At 38.9% G+C, this 20129-nt stretch overlaps 1 protein-coding gene across 1 annotated transcript in view; it reads right to left on the bottom strand.

Annotated features, from left to right (window-relative positions):
- LOC139685788 (runt-related transcription factor 3-like) overlaps window positions 1-20129 on the bottom strand; it is a 134343-nt gene that overhangs the window by 46293 nt on the left and 67921 nt on the right. Inside the window, exon 3 of the mRNA XM_071582906.1 lies at window positions 12510-12626. Within this exon, the coding sequence (XP_071439007.1) occupies window positions 12510-12626 (117 nt within the window). The remainder of the gene's footprint in view (window positions 1-12509; window positions 12627-20129) is intronic.

The following is a 20129-nucleotide window of genomic DNA, read 5'->3' as shown; positions in this document are numbered from 1 at the left end:
TACTTTATCGCATATCATAGAGATAGGTCGATAGATAATGAGGATTATTTATCGACCGTTACATTATGTAATTAAGAATTGATAAATATTTAGGCTAAATTTTATCCATATACCTCGGTTATTTCTTAGCATTAATTATTTAAACACGATGCCTTCGCGTAATTTTATGAAAATAGAGTTGAATAAATAGAGAAAATACGTAAAAAAAATGTTTTATTCTCATTACATGGATGAAAAAACCTTTCAATCAGAAATTTTATGCAAAAAAATGAATCTGTATTAGTACAAATCCGAACAAAAAAATACCCTCCACGTCCGAGTAATCTCCGCCTTTTCCCGCCTTATTAAATATTATGCACATATGCACCTCACGGTGAGAGCAGGAGTAGCTATGTATGCTAATGGATCTTTAGGCATGGGAAGGCAATTAGCTAGCCATCATCAACTTGTCACGTACCGAAACTAGTCAATTTTTACCAAATTCCTCGATTAAAAAATTGGAATGGAATCAGTTTTAGTTTAGTAGCCGTGAATGCCCATTAGATCCAACGCCTTAAGGGATGATGATGCAGAGTGCAGTTGGGCACATTCTGACATCTTGTCTGTACTACTCGCAACGACGCAACGTCGCTTAATATTTCACCGATAACGACGCCTACATCTTGCACCTCTCTTCGCAGCTGCAGGATCGCACTCGAACGTGGGTGAAATAAATTACCCAAATATGGTGGATATTCATCTCAAGTCATATCCCGAGGGTCGAATTAGCTCTCAGATCCACCGTGGAACACTTCTATCGATGAACTATAATGGTCATCCGGAAGCGGAAGTCCGGAGTGCGCGTGGCCTTTCCGGCCCCCGGAAGGAAGCTCCCTCCACCCCAGATGTAATCTCCCCCTTGGCGGACCCCCACATCAAACATCCCTCTTTTTATCTTTCCACCCTCGTGGAAGACCGATCCCTCCCCACCCTGTGACCCTTGCTCCCAATCATCCCCGGCCGACACCCCCTCCCTCCATATACACGCACACTGTCCCTGCAGTGCGCCCTAGAGAGACTTGAAGGAATGGACGACCGACATTGGAATCGACGAGTGACTGGGCCCACTACTGCGTAAGGGGTGTCCTGTGCCCTTGGGACCATCGATTTGGCTATTTGTCCGCCTTCTGTGGGGAGGCCTGCGACCCCAACTCCTCGGATCTCCGCGTCAGTTGCCATACTAGAACGGAGGCATGTCTGGTGTCCAGTCACTCCGAAACCATACGCGAGGGATTCTGTCGATCTAAGTGGAGCGACTACTCAAGGAGACTTTTCGCTTTACACAGTGATTTACCAAGAGAAATGACGAATCGATTGTCCAACGGGTGGAATGACTATTAAATGAGTTTCGATCCATCGCAAGGCAACTTCCTTGATCGCAACCTTGGAATCAAAGATTAGGGATTCCCATCTACGTGGGTGTCCGAAGCACCCAAAGTAATAGCCTAGCTAAGAGGTACGTACTGCGTAATGAAGAGTGAACTTAATATTGAGAAAGTCGATGGAAAAACTAATTGGATGATTTTCATGATTTTTGGCCCAACAAAATTTAATTATTCAACAAGTATTTTTATAATTAGACATTGCAAAAACGGATTTATTTTTCTCATATATCTAGAACCAAATTGGAAAAATCTATAACTCCGCAAGTAAAAGTCTCTTAGCACTCCACTTAGACGTTTCATGATCCACTGCTTGACCCACAACGCATGACTTATGACGGTTGAGTTGACTAGGCTGGTTGGTTGTTGTTTTTAATTCTATTGAGCTACTGGAGTGTAAGATATATCCACTAAAAGTTTTATTTAACCGCATGAAAAACAGTTACATTGTATCTTTGGGCGTTGTTATAACTGAATTTAAAATTACAAACTCTACTAAAATTTGTTGTCTCAGGCGTAACTTTGTGGAATTTGCATAACATATTGAAATGTAATGAAATAATTGACTTTGTAATTCCACACACTTTATTTAAAAACACACGACCCAGGTTTCGACGTTGAACGTCATCATCAGGTCTGATGATGACGTTCAACGTCGAAACCTGGGTCGTGTGTTTTTAAATAAAGTGTGTGGAATTACAAAGTCAATTATTTCATTACATTTCAAACTCTACTAAGTTATGAGGTAATTTTTAGTTGAATTATACAATGTTTTTCATCTTATTTCTATTGTTCAGCTGAATTTCATTCCAGGAATAATTTTCTAACTAAAGTTACTTATGCATTTTAACAATTAAGAGTTTCCAATGCTTTTGATTACAATATATTAGGAAAATAGTTGCAGCTGTTTGTGACGAGAATATTTAATGAGTACTTTTACAACCCAATTTAAAAGACCAAATTTGAATTTGTCTACTCTAGCGTTAAATAAGTGGATATAAATATATTTTGTAATAAAACATAGAATTGTATTTTATCAATATTTTTAACCTGCGCAAATTTTATTTAACTGAATATATTTCTCTCCAGGAAACATGATTTGTGATTATATGGAAGGATACGGGTATTTTGCAGGCATAAAGGAATCTAATTTTTGAGATCTGATCAAGATTATGGAACATCGCTAGACCAAGTGCATTATTGTACTGGGAGACTACATTGAAAAATAAAAAGTTTCACTGAGGTGTAAATTTCGAGTTCATTCCGAGAGCTTTTACCCTCGTAAATATCACCAATGGAGGATGCCAAGCAACCACGAAACAAAAATGACAGGGAGATTGTCCCTCCTTCGTAAGTCTTTATCAGTTTCATAACAAACACTTCTTGAGCGACTGACTGACATTCAGGTTAAATTCGTGAATACTAAATGGCGAATGTCCATCAACACGTCTAAGTAACAAGGAGATCTTAGACAGTGGCCACTAAACGAGCAAATGTAGACTTTACGGGTATTAAAAGTAACTGGGCTACAACCCTTACCCAACTTCGAACAATTATTTGAATTGTTGGGCGGTATAGGTAAAATTAAATTTAGAAAACATGAAGAATTAGATTGGCTCCACGTTCAGTTTAAAAGTAAATAGTGTACAATATCTACATCTTATGCAGAAATTAAGATGATAAATTAGGTAAGTAAATAGTAATGTTCGATCAGTAATGATAGGGATCCGCTTGCTGAGTAAATGTTCATTATGAATTGGAGCCGAGATGTTTGGTGGTGTAGATGTTGATTCGTGGGGAGGAAAGAGACTCCTTCAATAACGCTGTGATACTATAAATAACCTGCAGCCGTAACACGAGTGTCGGGAAAAGAATTAATAATTCGTGTGGAAATCATCTGCAAACCTGTGCCATATTCGAGCATCAAAGCTGTTGATGAAAGAGAGTCAATAACGTGGGTTAAGAGTATAAGCATTAACTTATAATTAATATCTGTAGAACAAGGTGACCTTATGCATTGGAATGTGAGACGCAAACGGTTTCAGTGGAGAGAGAAGGAACCAAAGGCATGTGCAAACTACACAATGTTGACAATATTCTTGGGAAATATAGCTAATAGATTATTCACTCGCATTAAAGCATCAACTCATAAATCATAGAAATGAACTAATCTCCTTTTTCAGTCTTGACTCTATTGAAATAAGAGCACTGATAAATTTTAATCTAAATTCTCTACCAATAAAATAATATACTTGCGAAAGCCCTTGTGAAAATGAGAAAGTGAAGATAGTTTTTCACGGAATTAAAATTTAATTTAAAACTTCCATGAAGTGAAGCCTAATCCTGTAAGGTTTATACTTACAATAGGGTGTATCAAGAAATAATGTCCCTGAGCAATATGTTAATTGGGGATAATAATCGAATGGATGGATAAAATAATAAACTGGATTATTTATGGATTAATATTAATAGAAAATATAGGAATTATTTAAGGAATAATTAAATATAACACGGAATACAACGACTATGGAAGAATAAGTAGATAGATCTGTTGAAGTACCTAAATACAAGAAGCCCTGAATATGAGAAAAGCTCTTTGGCTGAGGTAAAAAAGTAGTCATGTGCTTAGAGCCGTGCAAATATAACAGTTAACTAATATCTGCTACATCATATTTCCGTTACAGTTATGGCTATGAATACCTAGAGAAAGAGGATCACTCAATGTATTTGCCTCGATTTTGTTTTCCGGTCACATTTGGTGACACGTTTAAACCTAGGATCCATACAAAACTTGCATTCATTAATGAAAACTTCATAATATATGAAGAATATGGGGTATACGATTTTCTATAATAATACTTTCAGTATGAAAGTTTCTCAATATATTATAAGGGTAAAATATCATTTTAAAATCAACACATAAGAACTATAATTTAAGATCAAAGATGTATCTAGAGGAAGAGACAGTCTTCCCAATTATTCATTACAGTCATTCCACATCACTTTTATTCTCAAATTGTCATTCCGCTTCTTTTAAATACCCGTTTAGCTTGCGAAGCATCTTCAAGTCGACAAGACCAGTTGCGGGCCCTCCTGTCGCAATCCCAAGCTTGCCATTCATTTCCCCTATTCCATCATTGTCCCTACCAATATTTCAATGCCCTCCAATTAATGGCTATCTCTTGCATCATCGGCCATGTTTCGGTACCTTACAAAATCACGCTCCTTATCCAAGTTTTTATTTGAAATTTTCTTAACATCCTCATCCAGCGTCCCAGTCATCAAACCCCTCTTCTTAAGAAAGCTTATCGCACTCCTTCTTTTGTTCCTATTACTATGCATCATTATCCAATAGATTTCCAAAATACGTTAACTGTTACACCTGCCCTATTTTTGCCATGCAATACGTATTAACGATTGCGACTCTTGCATTAGAATATATATAGTAAATCCTTTTCTTCATAGACTGCTTTTTTTCAAGGTTACTTCATAAATTAATGGTGAATCATCTATGATCTATGCAACGTGTCCAGTTGCGGGGTAAAGATGTACTAACGGCCTCGAGGCGCTCCTGGTGCAATGATCGTGGCCGGCATCTCCCGCCCCGTGCCCACTCTTCTCTCACTAGCGAGCGTCTCTCGGCCGCCCATCCGCCTCACCTTGACGGTTTCCACTAAGACTCGTTGCCAGGCTACACCCCTACACTGATCGTCCCACCCTTACCTCCCCGCCCGTCACCCCAATTATCCGCCTCACGCATCAGTCACCGGCCTACCCAAGCTCTCCACCCTCACACACCGCGCCAAGTCACCTCAAACATAACTTCTCTCTCTCTAAAATGTTCGCTCCTTTTAGAGGTGAACAGAGGGGTGCTGCTCCTCGGAGAATGGGGGGGCACGGTGGTGACCACTCTCGGAGTGTTTTTTTAGTGCGAGGGCTTGCCTGCTCACGAGCTGTCAAAGGAACTCTTCACCGTAGCAACCCCAACCGAGAGCGTGCTTTTCTGTCGGAGCACGTGAACGACGAGTGTTTAGGAACACGGTTGACGACGTAATTGGATTAGAAAGGATATAGCATCTGATAAGGAAGATTTTACAAATGAATTTTCCTTGAGTAATTGAGATAAAAAGCTGTTCAAACGTTTATCCAGAGAAGTAATAATAATAATAATGATAAAATATCTTTATTGGGGTAATTTTGGCTTGATAGTGCCTCCTTCCACCTAACCCCTCCCCGTATACATGCGTAAGCACGTCAACAGTCATTACCACAATAATGTAGAAAGTTTAGGGTGATTATACGAAAATACGAAATAAAATATGTGCAAAAAATAATAACAGTAATCATATAAATAAAATAATTGCTATACTGGGGGAAGAAAATATTGAGAAGTGCGAAAATATATAGATACATTTGTGGGAAAACGGTAAGGATTGTGAACTGATATCCTTCACGAAACAATCCACTGCAGTAAAACACACACACAGGAAGGGGGTGCGAAAATCCTGCGCAACCAACTGAAATACGACTTATGTGCGGATACCTATTAGCAATGAAAGTGTGATGCATATCATGTATCACACGTAGGGTGTCAATCCAAAAACAATTAGAAGTCAAGTGAATCCATATCACAATGAGGGGAAAGGCGGCTTTCAAACACATTAGATACAGTCTATGCCCTAATGCACTCATATCTTCGTAACCGATGCCATATCACAGTATTTACCTTGTATCATTAACGATTCTTTGTAATAGTGCGTTATTCCTTTCTGTTTTATGCGTACATGCAGCTTCCAATAAGTGTCTGGTAGTGAAAAGTTTAGCCACCATCAAATGAATGGAAGATGTAAAATATCGAAATTTCGTGTATCAGTTCCTCTTAAACATTGAAAACACGCAAAAAATGTCTTACTCCTGAAATCTTTACTTTTGATGCTACTCATCCACTTCCAATATCTCTATGTTATCATTAGTTATTAAACAGCGTGTACCACGCAGAAGCTGATCAACCTTAATAGGTGATGTATTTGGCCCTGATTTTAAATCAGTTAATTCCAACCAGCTGAATGAATTCGTCAGCCGAATAAATATATCAAATTTAATGAATACAAGTAGATACCAAAATAATTAGAAGTAGGATTAACATTTACTCATGAATTATGGTTGAAAGAATTTTCACGCAATTCTCCACAGTAAAAATAATAACTTAAAACTCCTTCCTGTTTATATACCTCTCCAACAGTACTTGGAATTCATGTACGCAGTATATCATTGGATGGTTTAAGCTTAAAATCAATTCTAAGACACCTTCAAATCACGGAACATGAAGAATAATAGTAGCAGTAGTTATGAGTGGAGGAGGCCAAAAATTGAGGTGCCATTAGGTCTATATAGGAAATTTGGCAGAGCTATGGTTTCTAGGAAGTGGGGGAAGGGTGGATAGAAATCTGGTGGTGGCAATAGCCTCTTCTTAATTAATGACGCCAAGGGCTCCTCAATTTAAAAGGCCCCGTCCGACGGACGGCATACCTATTCCACTGGAATTACTCTCCATATGGCACTGGAATTGGGGTTAAAATAACACCTAAAAATTCTTTCACAATTTGAGCGTGTGTGTATATATGTTTATATTAGCACTGACCGCCGCCGCGGTTCCCACCTCACTTTTTGTATTCGCCTCTACAAATTTACCGTCCCATCTTCTCCCGCATACTTGGTGTTTCCGAAAATATTCTTTTCCACATTACTATTCATGTACATCACCATTTCTTAGGAGGCATTTACAATATTTATTCTCATATTGAAAGTGATTGAACGTTTTATGAAAAGGATGCGGTTATAACAGGTAGAAATATGTAGATATATATGTATATCGTAAGTAACCGAATAATGGGGAAGCTAATCTGAATTGAAAGAATAGGAATGGAAAGTTAAACGTAGAAAGGAAGATTGGGGTAAGTTTGGTGAGAATGTTAAAACGTGCGTTAGGACAGTAGAAATCTCTATGAAATTTGAACCGCTAATCCAACCCAAGAACTAATCTCCCCCTAACTATTAAAGCAATTTCATTTCCAAACTGAATTACGCCGGATAACACTTCCCTGAGGAACACCCGAGGTCACTCGTAAGCTGGAAGAACTAGCGACGTCCTCTGTTCCCGCACTTATGGAAAGTCTTCAACCCAATTTATTCCGCTCTATTAATGCCGGCGTGCTTTAAGTAATGAATTAGTTTACCATAATGAACCTTGGCAAATGTCTTTTGAAAATCCAAAAAATGCAATCCACTCTCATCCGATAAAATTAATTCATGAGTAAATAGTCGTAATTGAGTCTCGCATTTGCGGGTTTTCTTCTGGATCCGTGCTGATCGCTACTTAAAATTGTAATACTTTTAGGATACCTCATTATGGAAATGACAATAATTTTTTTCCAAAATTTGGCAACAAATTGAAATAATGGAGTTGGGTCTGGTTTATTGGGGTCCGCACTGTCACCAATTTGAAAAATAAGTGTTATCTGGCGGAAAATGATTGCATGACATCCTTTACCTCGTTCACGGCGATTTGCCGCTAGATTACAGGAGCAAGTGAAACCCTTTGAAAATGTATTTATAGGGAAACCTCAAACACCATTAGTGACTCCAACAATTAATTTAGCTTGAAAATTAGAACTCAGTATGAAATAAAATTGCTTTAATAGTTAGAGAGAAATTGGTTCTTGGGTGGGAATAACGGTTCAAGTACTACGTATGGAGGAGGAGATGGGAGAGAAGGGAGGGTAGTATATTTGTAGAGGTGAATGAAGAAAGTGAAGAGAGAACCGCGGGCCACCACGGCGGTGGCTAGTGAAGACTGGCCCTGTGGACTTCTCCTTATCAATTTCAAATATAGAGGGTTTATATGAAGCGGGAAGAGTAAAGGGCGAACCATGATCTGTGGAGGTTACGATGGGGCGGTTGTTATGGCTATGGCACTCCCTACCACAAATGCCAATTGTCAGAGGTAATAATGGCAGGAAAGCATTTTTGATTAAAAATGAATGCCCCCTCCTCATTTGTAGCATTAAGAAATGCATGGGATGGTAATTAAAGTGATTTAAATATCGCCGGTAGTCCATTCCAGTAATGCAATATGTTTTAGTATGGATATCCTGACGATCCCTACTTTCTTCCCCAGGGGGCCAATCCAAAGGGAAATTCCTTTTGAGATTTAAAAGTCGAATGCATTGAGCAGCAGTAAGACCCCATGTACAAGGTTGGTATAAAAAGTAGCAGGAAATGAGTTGGAAAATTAGATTTATTTCAGGCATTGCTAAAATACCTTAAAATTCTTCGAAGTACATACCTTGAGCGTCGACATACTTTTTCCAGCGGCTTTTCTACGACTCGTAGGCTCCTTGGAGGGCGGATTCTGGAAGGTCCTTAAGGCTTCGCGTGCCGGTTTCTTTGACAGAACTTATGATTCCATGGTGACGTCCTTTAAGGAGGGATTTCACTTTTGGGAATAGGAAATAGTCTGCTGGTGCCTGGTCGGTACTGTAAAGGGGTTGGAGAGTCGTCGCGCCGCGTTGTAGAAGGTCTTAGCAAACAGATACTCGACTCTGCCCTTGGTCGACCGTGAAGACCCTCGGGACAAGTTTAGCACAGGTCTTTCACATCGCCATATTTTTAGTAATAATGGTGTGCAATATCATCTTATCAATGCCAATACGATCTGCGATCTTGCGCACACTCAACCGACGGTCTGAACTCAGGACTGCACACACACGTCAGGGAATCATTTTTACTGATACCTTTTATACAATCATTACATAGATACCCTCACATGAAACTAATATTATTAAATGCCAAATTCAGGCAAACAATGCAGACTTGGTAGGTAAGACGTAAATGTCAAAAGGAGCAAGTAAGTTCAGATCAGAGCTAGTTGAAGTGGGCACGTCATGGAGTTTGGGCAGGAATGAGAGTTGTTTGCCCGAAGATGATTTGTTGTCACGGAGTGGGTGGGCAGTTGGCTTGGAAAAAACTGTTGCATTTTGAAAATTGGGGATGACTTCTATTTGTTTCGTAATCTCCAAACAGATTCTTATTTTAACGTCGAACGGTTTGGCTGAACTGGTCTTTTGAACATTGTTTTAGACGGGGGCATTTCGCTCTTGATAACATTATTTTTAAGCTATTATAATATCAGTTAACATTATCCCCGGTCAAAAAGCATAAATATCAAACTTAAGATACCAATTTTGTTTCAGAATAAGCAATAAGCTATTTGTTTGGATTAAAGAGATACTTAATTTCATATGTCCGACTAAAAAACCCCATCCTCCAAGCTAGGAATTGATTTGGGAAAGCCAATCACGTAATCAATGCATGTCATTGAAAAATATGCCATAAATTAAAATTTTTTCCTAAAAACTCCCATATTTTTCATTGGAATCTCAAACATTTATTTATACCACTTAAAATGTAGCTACAAAAATCCGTAAATAATTTAATAATTGCTTGAATTGTTTCTCAAAATGTTTGATCACAAATTAATTTGATATAAGGAACCCAACCATGAAATTAAGGGAATCACAATAATGTTATGAATAATCCTAAAATATATCATCTCTACCTTTTTACGGACCAATCATCTATTTAGAATTTTCGTAAGTTTGCACGGAAAAGCTATTTACTGGAATTAATTTACCCCTTCGGACGCTCAAGACGGTCTCTGAGATCAATTTAAACTGTTTACGCCATATTCATCAATCATATATGGCTGAAAATAACCATTTCAAGTGTCATCAGGGCTTCGAAACCTTGATACATGTGTTAGAAGATGGAAGAATGGTCCATTTGAAAAATCTGGTTAGCTCGTCAGGTTTTTTTAGGGACACTCCTTGATTAAGCCTTGAGGCAAAAATAATTTAAAATTGTATCAATTTTTTCTAGTTGAAACTACTAATTAAGTTCAAAAAATTCATCCCAAGATTCCGTCAAATGTTATTTACTGCTTGAGAATTACGGGTATGGCCACAGAATTTGCTGATTTTAATTTAGCCATGCAATGCCATAAAGGATACGAACTATTGAAAAATAAAATTCTCAAACCTTCAACCCAAAACACTCCTCTTCCCACATTAAACCACCAAAAATTCCCTAACCTAATCACCACTTTCTTCTCTGGAACACACAAAATCTAACATGAAATTCGTGAACTCTTCCCAATAGTTCATAACAGTCAGTTTACAGCACCTTTATTTCAAAATTGCCCCTCTGTTTCATTTAAATGCCGTGTATATATATATATATATATATATATATATATATTTATTTATTTATTTATTTATTTATATATATACATATATATGTGTGTGTGGGTTTATATACATACATTTTTTACCGAAAATGTTCACAAGAGAAAATATGCACCTATTATACTCAGGAAGGCGTAAAATGCAACTTGGAAGTATAAAAAAGTTAGAGCACTACTGGACAACATATGTCGACTTCAAATGGGACTATGTTGAAACAAAGTTTGAAGAAAAAATAACTCCTTCATTTTTAATGGCCGAAAAACTTTACAGACTACTCACGTAAAGTCGGTGAGTTGCAAGCGTGGCGATGGTATGTTAAACGTAGAAATACAAAGTAAAGGGATACTTACAGTTCTAGTTTCAGATGTTTTGTTGGCACAGCTATCTTTCTCAAAGAGAGGAAGAAAACTCTTCTTTATGTTTAGTTTTTTTCATTTCTTCCTACCGTCAAACAAAAACTTTCTTTTAAATATTGCTGAATCGTGCTGATTAAGTGACCGTGTGAATTACATGAAATTAACACAAAATATATTGTTTGACTCGCTACTGTGTTTCCCGGTATTTAATTTTAATATGAATTAACCGAAGTGCAAAATTACTTTTCGCGGAAGATTCAAAGTGAAAGCCAAGTGTCACAGCTAAAATCGAAGGCATGAAAGCGGTGCGACTTGAGCAAACCTTGATAAATAGAACAGTCTATAAATTCCATTTGGTTATCTAGAAGAATTTGTATGCTTTTTGTCCTCAACAATTGTCTTACTGAGTAAGTACTACAACTAGAAACTAAAATATATATGCTTATTATTGCTATTCTATGTTTTGTTATCAATGAATTATATTTTTTTGCTGGGAAAGAAATAAGGAGCTACGGGGCATAAAACGTAGAAGTGAAAAAATTAGGTGAAAATATTTTGTCGACAAATGTTGGAAATATTTATATTTCCTTGAAAGATATTTTGCAGAAAGTAGCCTGCATAAACTTACCTTTGGTTGAATACTTGAAGAATCGCATAAATGTCTCCTTTATATTTTTGCTTCTGATCCCCTTTATTTAAATAGATAGCTTTCTGATAATTTGCATCACACTCACAGTTTGACTAGTATCCTAATGACTTGAGAAGTTTCGAAAAATCACAGTTAAATCTAAAATTTTCAAACGGAGATTTTTTAATAAAATCTTATTATTAACTTATGAGAAGCTTTTTTACTTAGCCTTCATAAATGTGCATAACTACAATAAATGGGAACATCGCATCAGTGTTATTTGAATCCTATTAATGATTTATGTTAGTAAAAATGCAAATATTTTGACAGGATATCATTAAAATTTAATAAATTTATTTATAAATAATATTAAAGGTTATGCATGTGCATTTAAAATAGCATCCTTGTCTGAAATGAAAGAGTAATTTTATAAAATAAAAGTCCAAGTAATGTAGTATCCAGACCAGTGTGTTGAGGTTTTACATCTATATTTAAAACATGTTAACAACATATTTCTAATCAGCACTACGAAAGATTGACAATGGCACATGGTGACAAATAGACCCTATGGTATTTATTACCACTTCTCTTCTCTCAATTACTTTTTAACATGGCTTAGCTCCAATCAATCCCAATATTCAATTCCGCCACTTTCTCCATTTCCCCATTCTCCAAAATTCGAGGGCCGTCATCAATATGGTGGGCGCGGCTACGCCCCAACCCCCTTCCCCGGCATGCTCACCCCCCTCCCTCCGATTACTTCGCCCCCAACCACTTGTCATCCGCCCCTGGGCACACTTACCCGACAGTTTGAAAGGTAGGGAGGCCACGAGAGGGTCCGGGATACGTTGTGGATCCAGCGGGCTTCCGAATTGGAAGGGACGGTGTCCGAAGTGAAACGGATGAAATGCTTGATGCCCTGCGGGAGAGAGGAATCAATGAATCAAAGGCTTAGTGATCGTAGTTCAGCAAGAGTCGGACATAAGTTTTTTGGGAGGACTCCCCTACCTCCCCTCACCCCAACTCACACCCGCACTCCACACACACACACACACACCTGAAACCATCCCCACCACGGAGTGCGCAGCGGTAAATTTGGCATTCCGAGCATGAGAAGATGCTTAGGAACCGATGTGGGGGAAATTTTTTTTATCATTCACTGTGTTCATTTTCGCTGTCCAAATCCAAATTTTGAGGTGAAATCCAGTGCTTTATCTAGTCAATGGAATTGCTTTCTCTCATTTTTTTACTTTTAATACGCAATTTAGCATAACACTATCAGTGAGTTTACCCACTTTGCATCAATTTCAGACGTGGCTGTACTTCCTATTACTGCGGAGGAGTGTTTAATAAATGTATTGACTTTGAAAGTAACAGCAGCAACGAGGATCAACTCGCTTAGTGACCCAAGGAATCTCCTCAATTCCATCAATTATGGAAGTGAAAATTCTAATTATGCATAAGTAAGTCAATGATTTAGGCACATACACATCCCACGAATCACATTACACTAAAAAAATAGAGTACTAGTACTGACATACCATGGTATTTCATTAGTTCAGATCAATTCACATGTGATATAATCAAATAATAACCGTTTAAATTTTAACCGTTTTATAAGAGGAATACACAAGGATATGATTACCTTCCTTTCTAACTACACATTAGAAAATTATATTTTTACCTCGATGAAAGTTTGGAAATATCGTCACCTAAAACTTTCAATTGCTGTAACATATTCAAATGCTAGCGCATATTTGGTTAAGCGAATAAACCATGAGAAAAAATGTCGTTGTGAAGGAAAGTGGGATATATTCTTTCAAGGTTATATTTCAACAAGACAAGATACGAGACTTTAAGGACGGTACCTGTGAAATATTATCGCACGTTTGTTTTTAATCTGAAGAGAAAAACTCATACATAACTGTTTGAGTTAACATACAACTCATTCATAAGTGTCCTAAGTCCATGTACTTAAATTCCATAATGATCACAGATCACAGATTCTTGATACTCAAATTCTTCGATATTTTAAAAGCTATGAAGTTATGACGATTTAAAATTAAAAGTTTTCAAAAGAGTTCATTAAATAATGTTTACTGACGGGATGGAAATTTATATGTCATTTGCACCGCACTTAATATCCAAGTTCCACCTCATTAGTATCAATATATAATCCTGATATCCATAGTTTTCCTGTTGATTGATATACCCCGAAGGAGACTCATACCCACAAAAAGAGGTCAAATGATCCTTCCGCATCACCATTTGACGTCGTTCAGGATTCTCATGGGATGAGTGTGACCGAAGGCCGTGGCATTTCTTTGATCCTATATATTTTGGACTTGGTCAATGCTTGTTTTTTTCCCATATGTAATACTTCCCATCGTGGAGGGGTATCGTTGGTCTAAATAAATGTTAAATTTGTACTCGGATAACGATATTTCAGTTGTTAGAAAAGTTTGAACCAAGGCGTATGGATTTAGAGCATAAAAATCACATGATAGGTAGAGAGAGAGCTATTTGCCCAAGAGACCTCATGCGTAAGTATCTCTGACCAAGAATGAACGCGGGGAAAATTTGGCGGATAACGGTTTTATTTTTGGTGAGGACAGAGTCATCGCCCTCGCCCGGTTGGGATCGCTTCAGCGAAGAGGAATGGGAAGCGTTTCTCGTGGAAAGTCATCTCCTCCCACCACGCCTTTCGGCCCTCAAATTTGTGTCTCCCTAAGAGGGGAAATGTCCCCCACCCTAACCTTACCCCATCCCCACTACCCGTGCTAATCCCCACTCCACCGCACGCCCCCCTCTCCCGATCCAGCCCACTCCCGAAGTTGGGAAGCCCCACTCCCCTTATCGATCGTCGGATCCACACACCACCTCCCAAAACTTCTTCCTCCCATGCATGAATCACACTGCTGACTTGTGACGCACCCATCAAAGCCTCCTCCTCCATCCACGCACACAAAGTCGTCTGGGTTTCAGTTTCAAAGAGGGAGAGGAGGTTGGAGTGTGGGTTCCGGGCGGGGTACCAAACAACGTGGGAGGGGTCCTGGACTCCCATGGGTGGAGGGGTTTACGAGACCACGGCGCGTTGCCTCCGCTCACTTTCCGAGATACGAGTCTACGGGGCGTTTGGAACACGGCCGGGACGTGCGAGTGATAGGGCCTTTAGCCCACTTCCAAAGGAATGTGACTGCTTTGTTTACAAACAATAATCATGCGGAGGATGTGGTTTTGGTGGAATGGCAAAGGATTGGGAATGCATTGTGTGAGAAATTGCGTGGGGATTCTATTTCACAACATTATCATGCATGTATTTCGGGTTCACTAAAGATAGACGGCCTTGTTTCTCAAATGAAGCTGTCAAAACAGAATCGTAACTAATATTTGGAATCCATGAAATATATTTTTGAATAAGGGCATCCTTGTGATGAGGGATAATACCGTTCATAATACTGAGAAGTCACTTACGCGAGCCAAATAACTGCTCACTTTGGAATACCATGTGGATAATAATACTTCCCCAGTATTAAATCTCTGGGAGGCTCTATAAAATCCGACCTTTCTCCATGCAACTATAATATCACGACTCCTATTTTTCCTATACTTGATGCTCTATTATCAAATGTGGAAGATTTATCAACTCCAAAATGTTTGTACCGTAATTTTGGTGCGAGTTATTTATACTCTAGATGGAAATGAAAACAAATGTATATTTTCGCATTAATTTTCAATTGAAATATATTTGCACGGTTCACCTTAACTCTTTGCTTTCTCTTAAATCATTTAGAAAAATCACTAGATACGTGTAAAATAGAGCAACCAGAAGGATAACGGTATGCCATTTGACAGCGGGATTCTGGACCTAAGTTAACGGTAATTGTTGGTGTTGCCAAAAAAATCAACTTAAGCAATTTCAAAGAGTCAAAATCATTCACCTTGACCAGGATTCGACCGGGATTTTCACTTTGAAAGTTCTGTATTTTAATACATATAGTATTAGCGGATGACTCCGTTAACAGCTACTGTCACGGCATCTCCGGCAGTTCTTTGAATTTTGCTAAACCTCTGTGATTCTCTCGCCGGCTTCAACGCCGTGGAATGCGACGCGCGACTACGAATACCTGTGGCATTGCACGAATGTACGCTATTTCGACAGAACTTCTTGTTTCTTTAAATCCCTTCAAATTTTGGATAAAAACAGGACGCATCGGTAGCTTAACTGTCTAAAACTTTCGACTGGCCATCGAGGCCATGGCCATGTTCCAATTCATGTCGAGTCTAACGTTTATACATTTTAAAATTGATGCATTTCAATGCATTTTAGTGCATGAGACCCCGATAAAACTTACTGTCTCGGCACCTCCCGCAGTTATGTGAATGTATATTTTTATGGTCAACCTACCCCTACTCTTCCAATATTTTTACTTATACTTCTTTTGTGCTTAAGTTGTTTTTGAGTAATAATTGTCAAGATGCAACTAAAAACGCTGAGAAAATGGTATGAATGTAGGGGACTATTAAAAGGAGACTCATGTAGTGGCTCCCTCAACGTTTGAGCGATCATGATACGTCAGTCAAAAAGATGAGATTCCTGCTTGTGGATCCTCTCCGGGTGGGGTGAAGGGGGCCCGTAAAGGAAAAGAGAAGAAGAGGGAGGGATAAAAGGGAGAGAGGGGTGAGAGTGAGAGCTCTCAACACACGGCCCGAGTGTCGAGAGATTTGGGCAACCAGATATTAGGGAGTTTGAGGTGATTAAAGATGCCCGAATTTAGGGGGGAGGGAGCAATTGGAGGGGCAGATGAAGGGAAGTAGAGTGATCGGAAGGTGTGGAGGTTAGGGAGGAGGTTTTAATGAATCATATTAATACCTGTAGTGAAGAAGTATTTCTTAAGCTTTACGAGGACTGTTCAAAAAGTTTCCGAATTTTTTAAAAGACCTCGTATAGCTCAATGAACCTTCTGTTTCATAAGTATGTCTTGCTTATCACTTCTTTTCCTCCAGAATTCCAAGTCTGCCCATTTTCCAGTGTTGAGTACTAATCCCCATTCCTTGCTTCAATGGGATATTGTGTCTAATTCTCCAGAGGGCAGCCAGAAATCAGCTACACTCCCTATTTTCCTGTATACCACCGTGTCATCTGCAAATAATCTAAGGATGCTACTAATGCGTGAGCCTTCGTCATAAATGTATATTTTATTCTTAAATAGGCTTTATTACACTTTCCCGGAGAACGCCCGAAGTTACATCCACCTCCGTTGAGCACAATCCACCAATGACTACTATTTGTTTGCGGTATGACAACAAGTCTTTGATCATATTTAGTACTTTCTCATTGATACTACCGCGTTTAAGTTTGTGTAAAAGTTTATAGCATGGGACTTAAGCGAAGGTTTTCATGAAATCCAAAATTGCGGAATTGACTTGTAATTTGATTCCTTCCGTTCTAGGGATACTTTGAATAAGAAGACACAATTGGATTTGCAAGACCTGGTCTTTCTAAATCCGTGCTGTTTGTGACTTAATATCTAGTGGTAGTAGTTTTGAGGGGAGGCGACCGACAGCTGAGGTCATTTGCGCCATAGGGGATGGATAGGAAAGGATGAAGGGTGGAGAGAAACCCGGCGTCGGCATTAGCCTACTCTTTACGAAAGGCGCCAAGGGGTCCGCGGCTTAACGTCCCATCCGACGGACGGCGTACTCACTCAAAGTGCCCTCCACAAAGCACCTCAAGCAGGGATCGAGATACCTCTGAAAAATATTCAACACCGCCGGGATTTGAACCCGGGCCCTCTGGGTGGGAAGCCAGTACGCTAGCCCCCGCACCATCTCGATCCCCGACTTAATATCTTTCCGAAATAACCTCTTCTTGTCGAATATCGAGAAATCTCATAATGTTACTAAAATGGCATATTTACATATTTACATGAAGTCGATTTAATGATATGGACCAGTAATTCGTTTCTCTTTATCTCCGCCTCAATTAATGGTAGTTATGTCATTTAGCTTTCGGTCGCGAGGTACTGAGTTTTCTTCTATCGACTTACCTTGTAAAAACGGGTCAATATAGTTCAGATAATTCCCTCAATATTATATCAGGTATTTCTTCCGTACCTGGTGCTGTGTTGGTTTTGATACTATGGAGCTGATGATGAGATTCCATTCTGAGCATTATGTCACTCATGTGTTCCCTGGGTGGTTGTGGAAGCTCGTTTGATGCGTTTGTAATTTTACTGTAGGCACTCTTGATAAACTGTTTTTAAATATTTGCCTTTCTACCGCTGTTTTTAATAATTTCCCCGTTTTCCACCTTCAAACAATACAGACCTGGACGGTAACCCTGTGTTTCGCAAACGTAAGATCAAAATGACTTTGGATTTTCCTCAAGATACTCGCATATCATTTTGGTTATGAGGATTTGTAGGGCATTGCACGTGATGGCTTTTGTTATACCATGGGCAATGCTTTGGTTTATGTTTGGATGAATTCATAAAAACTACGTCATTACTTTTTAAACTCTCTTTAAAATCTAAATACAGCCTTCCTAGCTCTCTCACTGCCGCTCTGACTTCTCCTTTGAACCATATATAGTAGGTTCCTTGGTGTCGCATTTAAGCTTGAAAGGAATATAGGTCTTTATTTATTCACGTATAATATCCAAGAAACACTTCTAAGTACTCTCTGAATCCGTCGTCTGTGTTTTTATCTTAAATTCTGGTTGTTCGTTTTTTATATATTTTCGAAGTCCGTTACATTTTACCATGTGGAATTATTATAGTTAACGCTTTTATTTTTGTACTTTCACGAATTTAGTTTTTATATCTACAAAATAGCTTTATCGCATCTGATGCTGTCCATTATTTCAATGTTTTTGATATCTCGGGCGTAAAGGTCGCAAAGATATCAAGTGTTCTGCGACCCCTTTTTGGTGATTAAACAATTTTTTTCTACAGAGTGTTTTACGAATACATGTATCATTGTGACATTAAGGGAGAAGGAAAGACAGTGCATAGCTCTACACTTAGTTTATCGACAACTTACATGGCAATGGGGCTAGACCGACGAAATAGCTACGCGGTGGATGTCCGGGGAGATCAAGTCTGGCGGGGTTGCAGACTCAGCAAAAGTGCGGTTAGGATTGGATTCTCCGAGCATCGATGCTGCCACGCTTATGACCCCCTTTAAGTCTTCAAAAGATCGCCCTTCAAGGGATATTTTTCACCCACTTCAAGGGATCTAATCATACTTAAATACCGCAGCAGGAGGGGCCAGAAAGTTAGAGGAGGGGGTGAGTGGATAGGCGCCACGTCCCTGCTGCCGTGTCTCCCCACTGCAACATATGGAAGAGTTCTTCACATAATTCTCCATTATTTTTCAACGTAGTAAAAGTACCAGTCAGTTGATGGTAGAGTTATATAATCAGCGATAGTAATTATACTGTTGCTAGGTTCGTTGCCGGGTGTGGATATTTGGTCGTCGAACTTTTGTAAAACATCTATATTGGCATCTGGGGGCCTATAATTTGAGCAAACGAGTAGGCTTCTGTCGATGTAGTCCTTAATGTTGCACCAAACGCTTTCTATGTCATTTCCGTAGCATTCATAAGGTTAGCAACGGAGGTGTAAATTTGCAGCAGTGAATACCTCTCCATCAAGCCTATTATGCCTATCCTTCCTGTAAATCGTGAAACCGTTTGGATAAACCTAACTGCTTGGTATATCATCCGTGAACTAGCTCTCCGTACCAACTATTATATCTGGATATATGTTCAAATTTATAATTTTTATCAATAATAAGGTCATTCAGGTTATAATTTTATTTGGCCAATCACTTTTTGTTTGAATGTTTTCAGGATGCTCACAAAGCTACAAACTTGTATTTGGCGAAGATTCATCGCTAACAGTGGCAACAGTTTCATATTCCCTCTCATATCTTTCTTTATCATTTTTCAGGCATTCATTTCATTGTTTCTGCGTGAGTAAGGGATCTTATTTTCCATAGTATTTCCTTGTTTTATTATTTCTGGGATTTGAGAGTCAAGAACTGACCTGAAGTGACAAAATTGGTGGTTCTCATTTATTTGCCGAATATATAACATCAATCCTATCCTACCAACTATGCTAGACACTAAAAACGCGTTCATGAATCATCTGCGCCACCAACTGCAATATCTCGGCGGTATAATGAACCCCAGAACGAATGAGGGGCATCCAACACGATGAGAGGACAGGCCTCAAATCAACGATCCACGATTTACTCAACAAAATCCCCCAGTCTTTCACCTAAACCCTCTATACGGCTTCTAACAAGCCTTCCTTCAAGTCATTACGCGCCACGATGCTACAAACTGTTAATTTTACTGGACCTTCAACTCCGTCTCGAGCCGCTTCACCTCCGAGTGCAACTCCTTACAGGGTCG

Source organism: Hetaerina americana, unplaced genomic scaffold (genome assembly GCF_022747635.1).
Source record: "Hetaerina americana unplaced genomic scaffold, ioHetAmer1.1.p SCAF_12, whole genome shotgun sequence".
Classification (NCBI taxonomy): domain Eukaryota; kingdom Metazoa; phylum Arthropoda; class Insecta; order Odonata; family Calopterygidae; genus Hetaerina; species Hetaerina americana.
The sequence above is the reverse complement of the archived record's forward strand: the minus strand, read 5'-3'. Positions and strand labels throughout refer to the sequence as shown.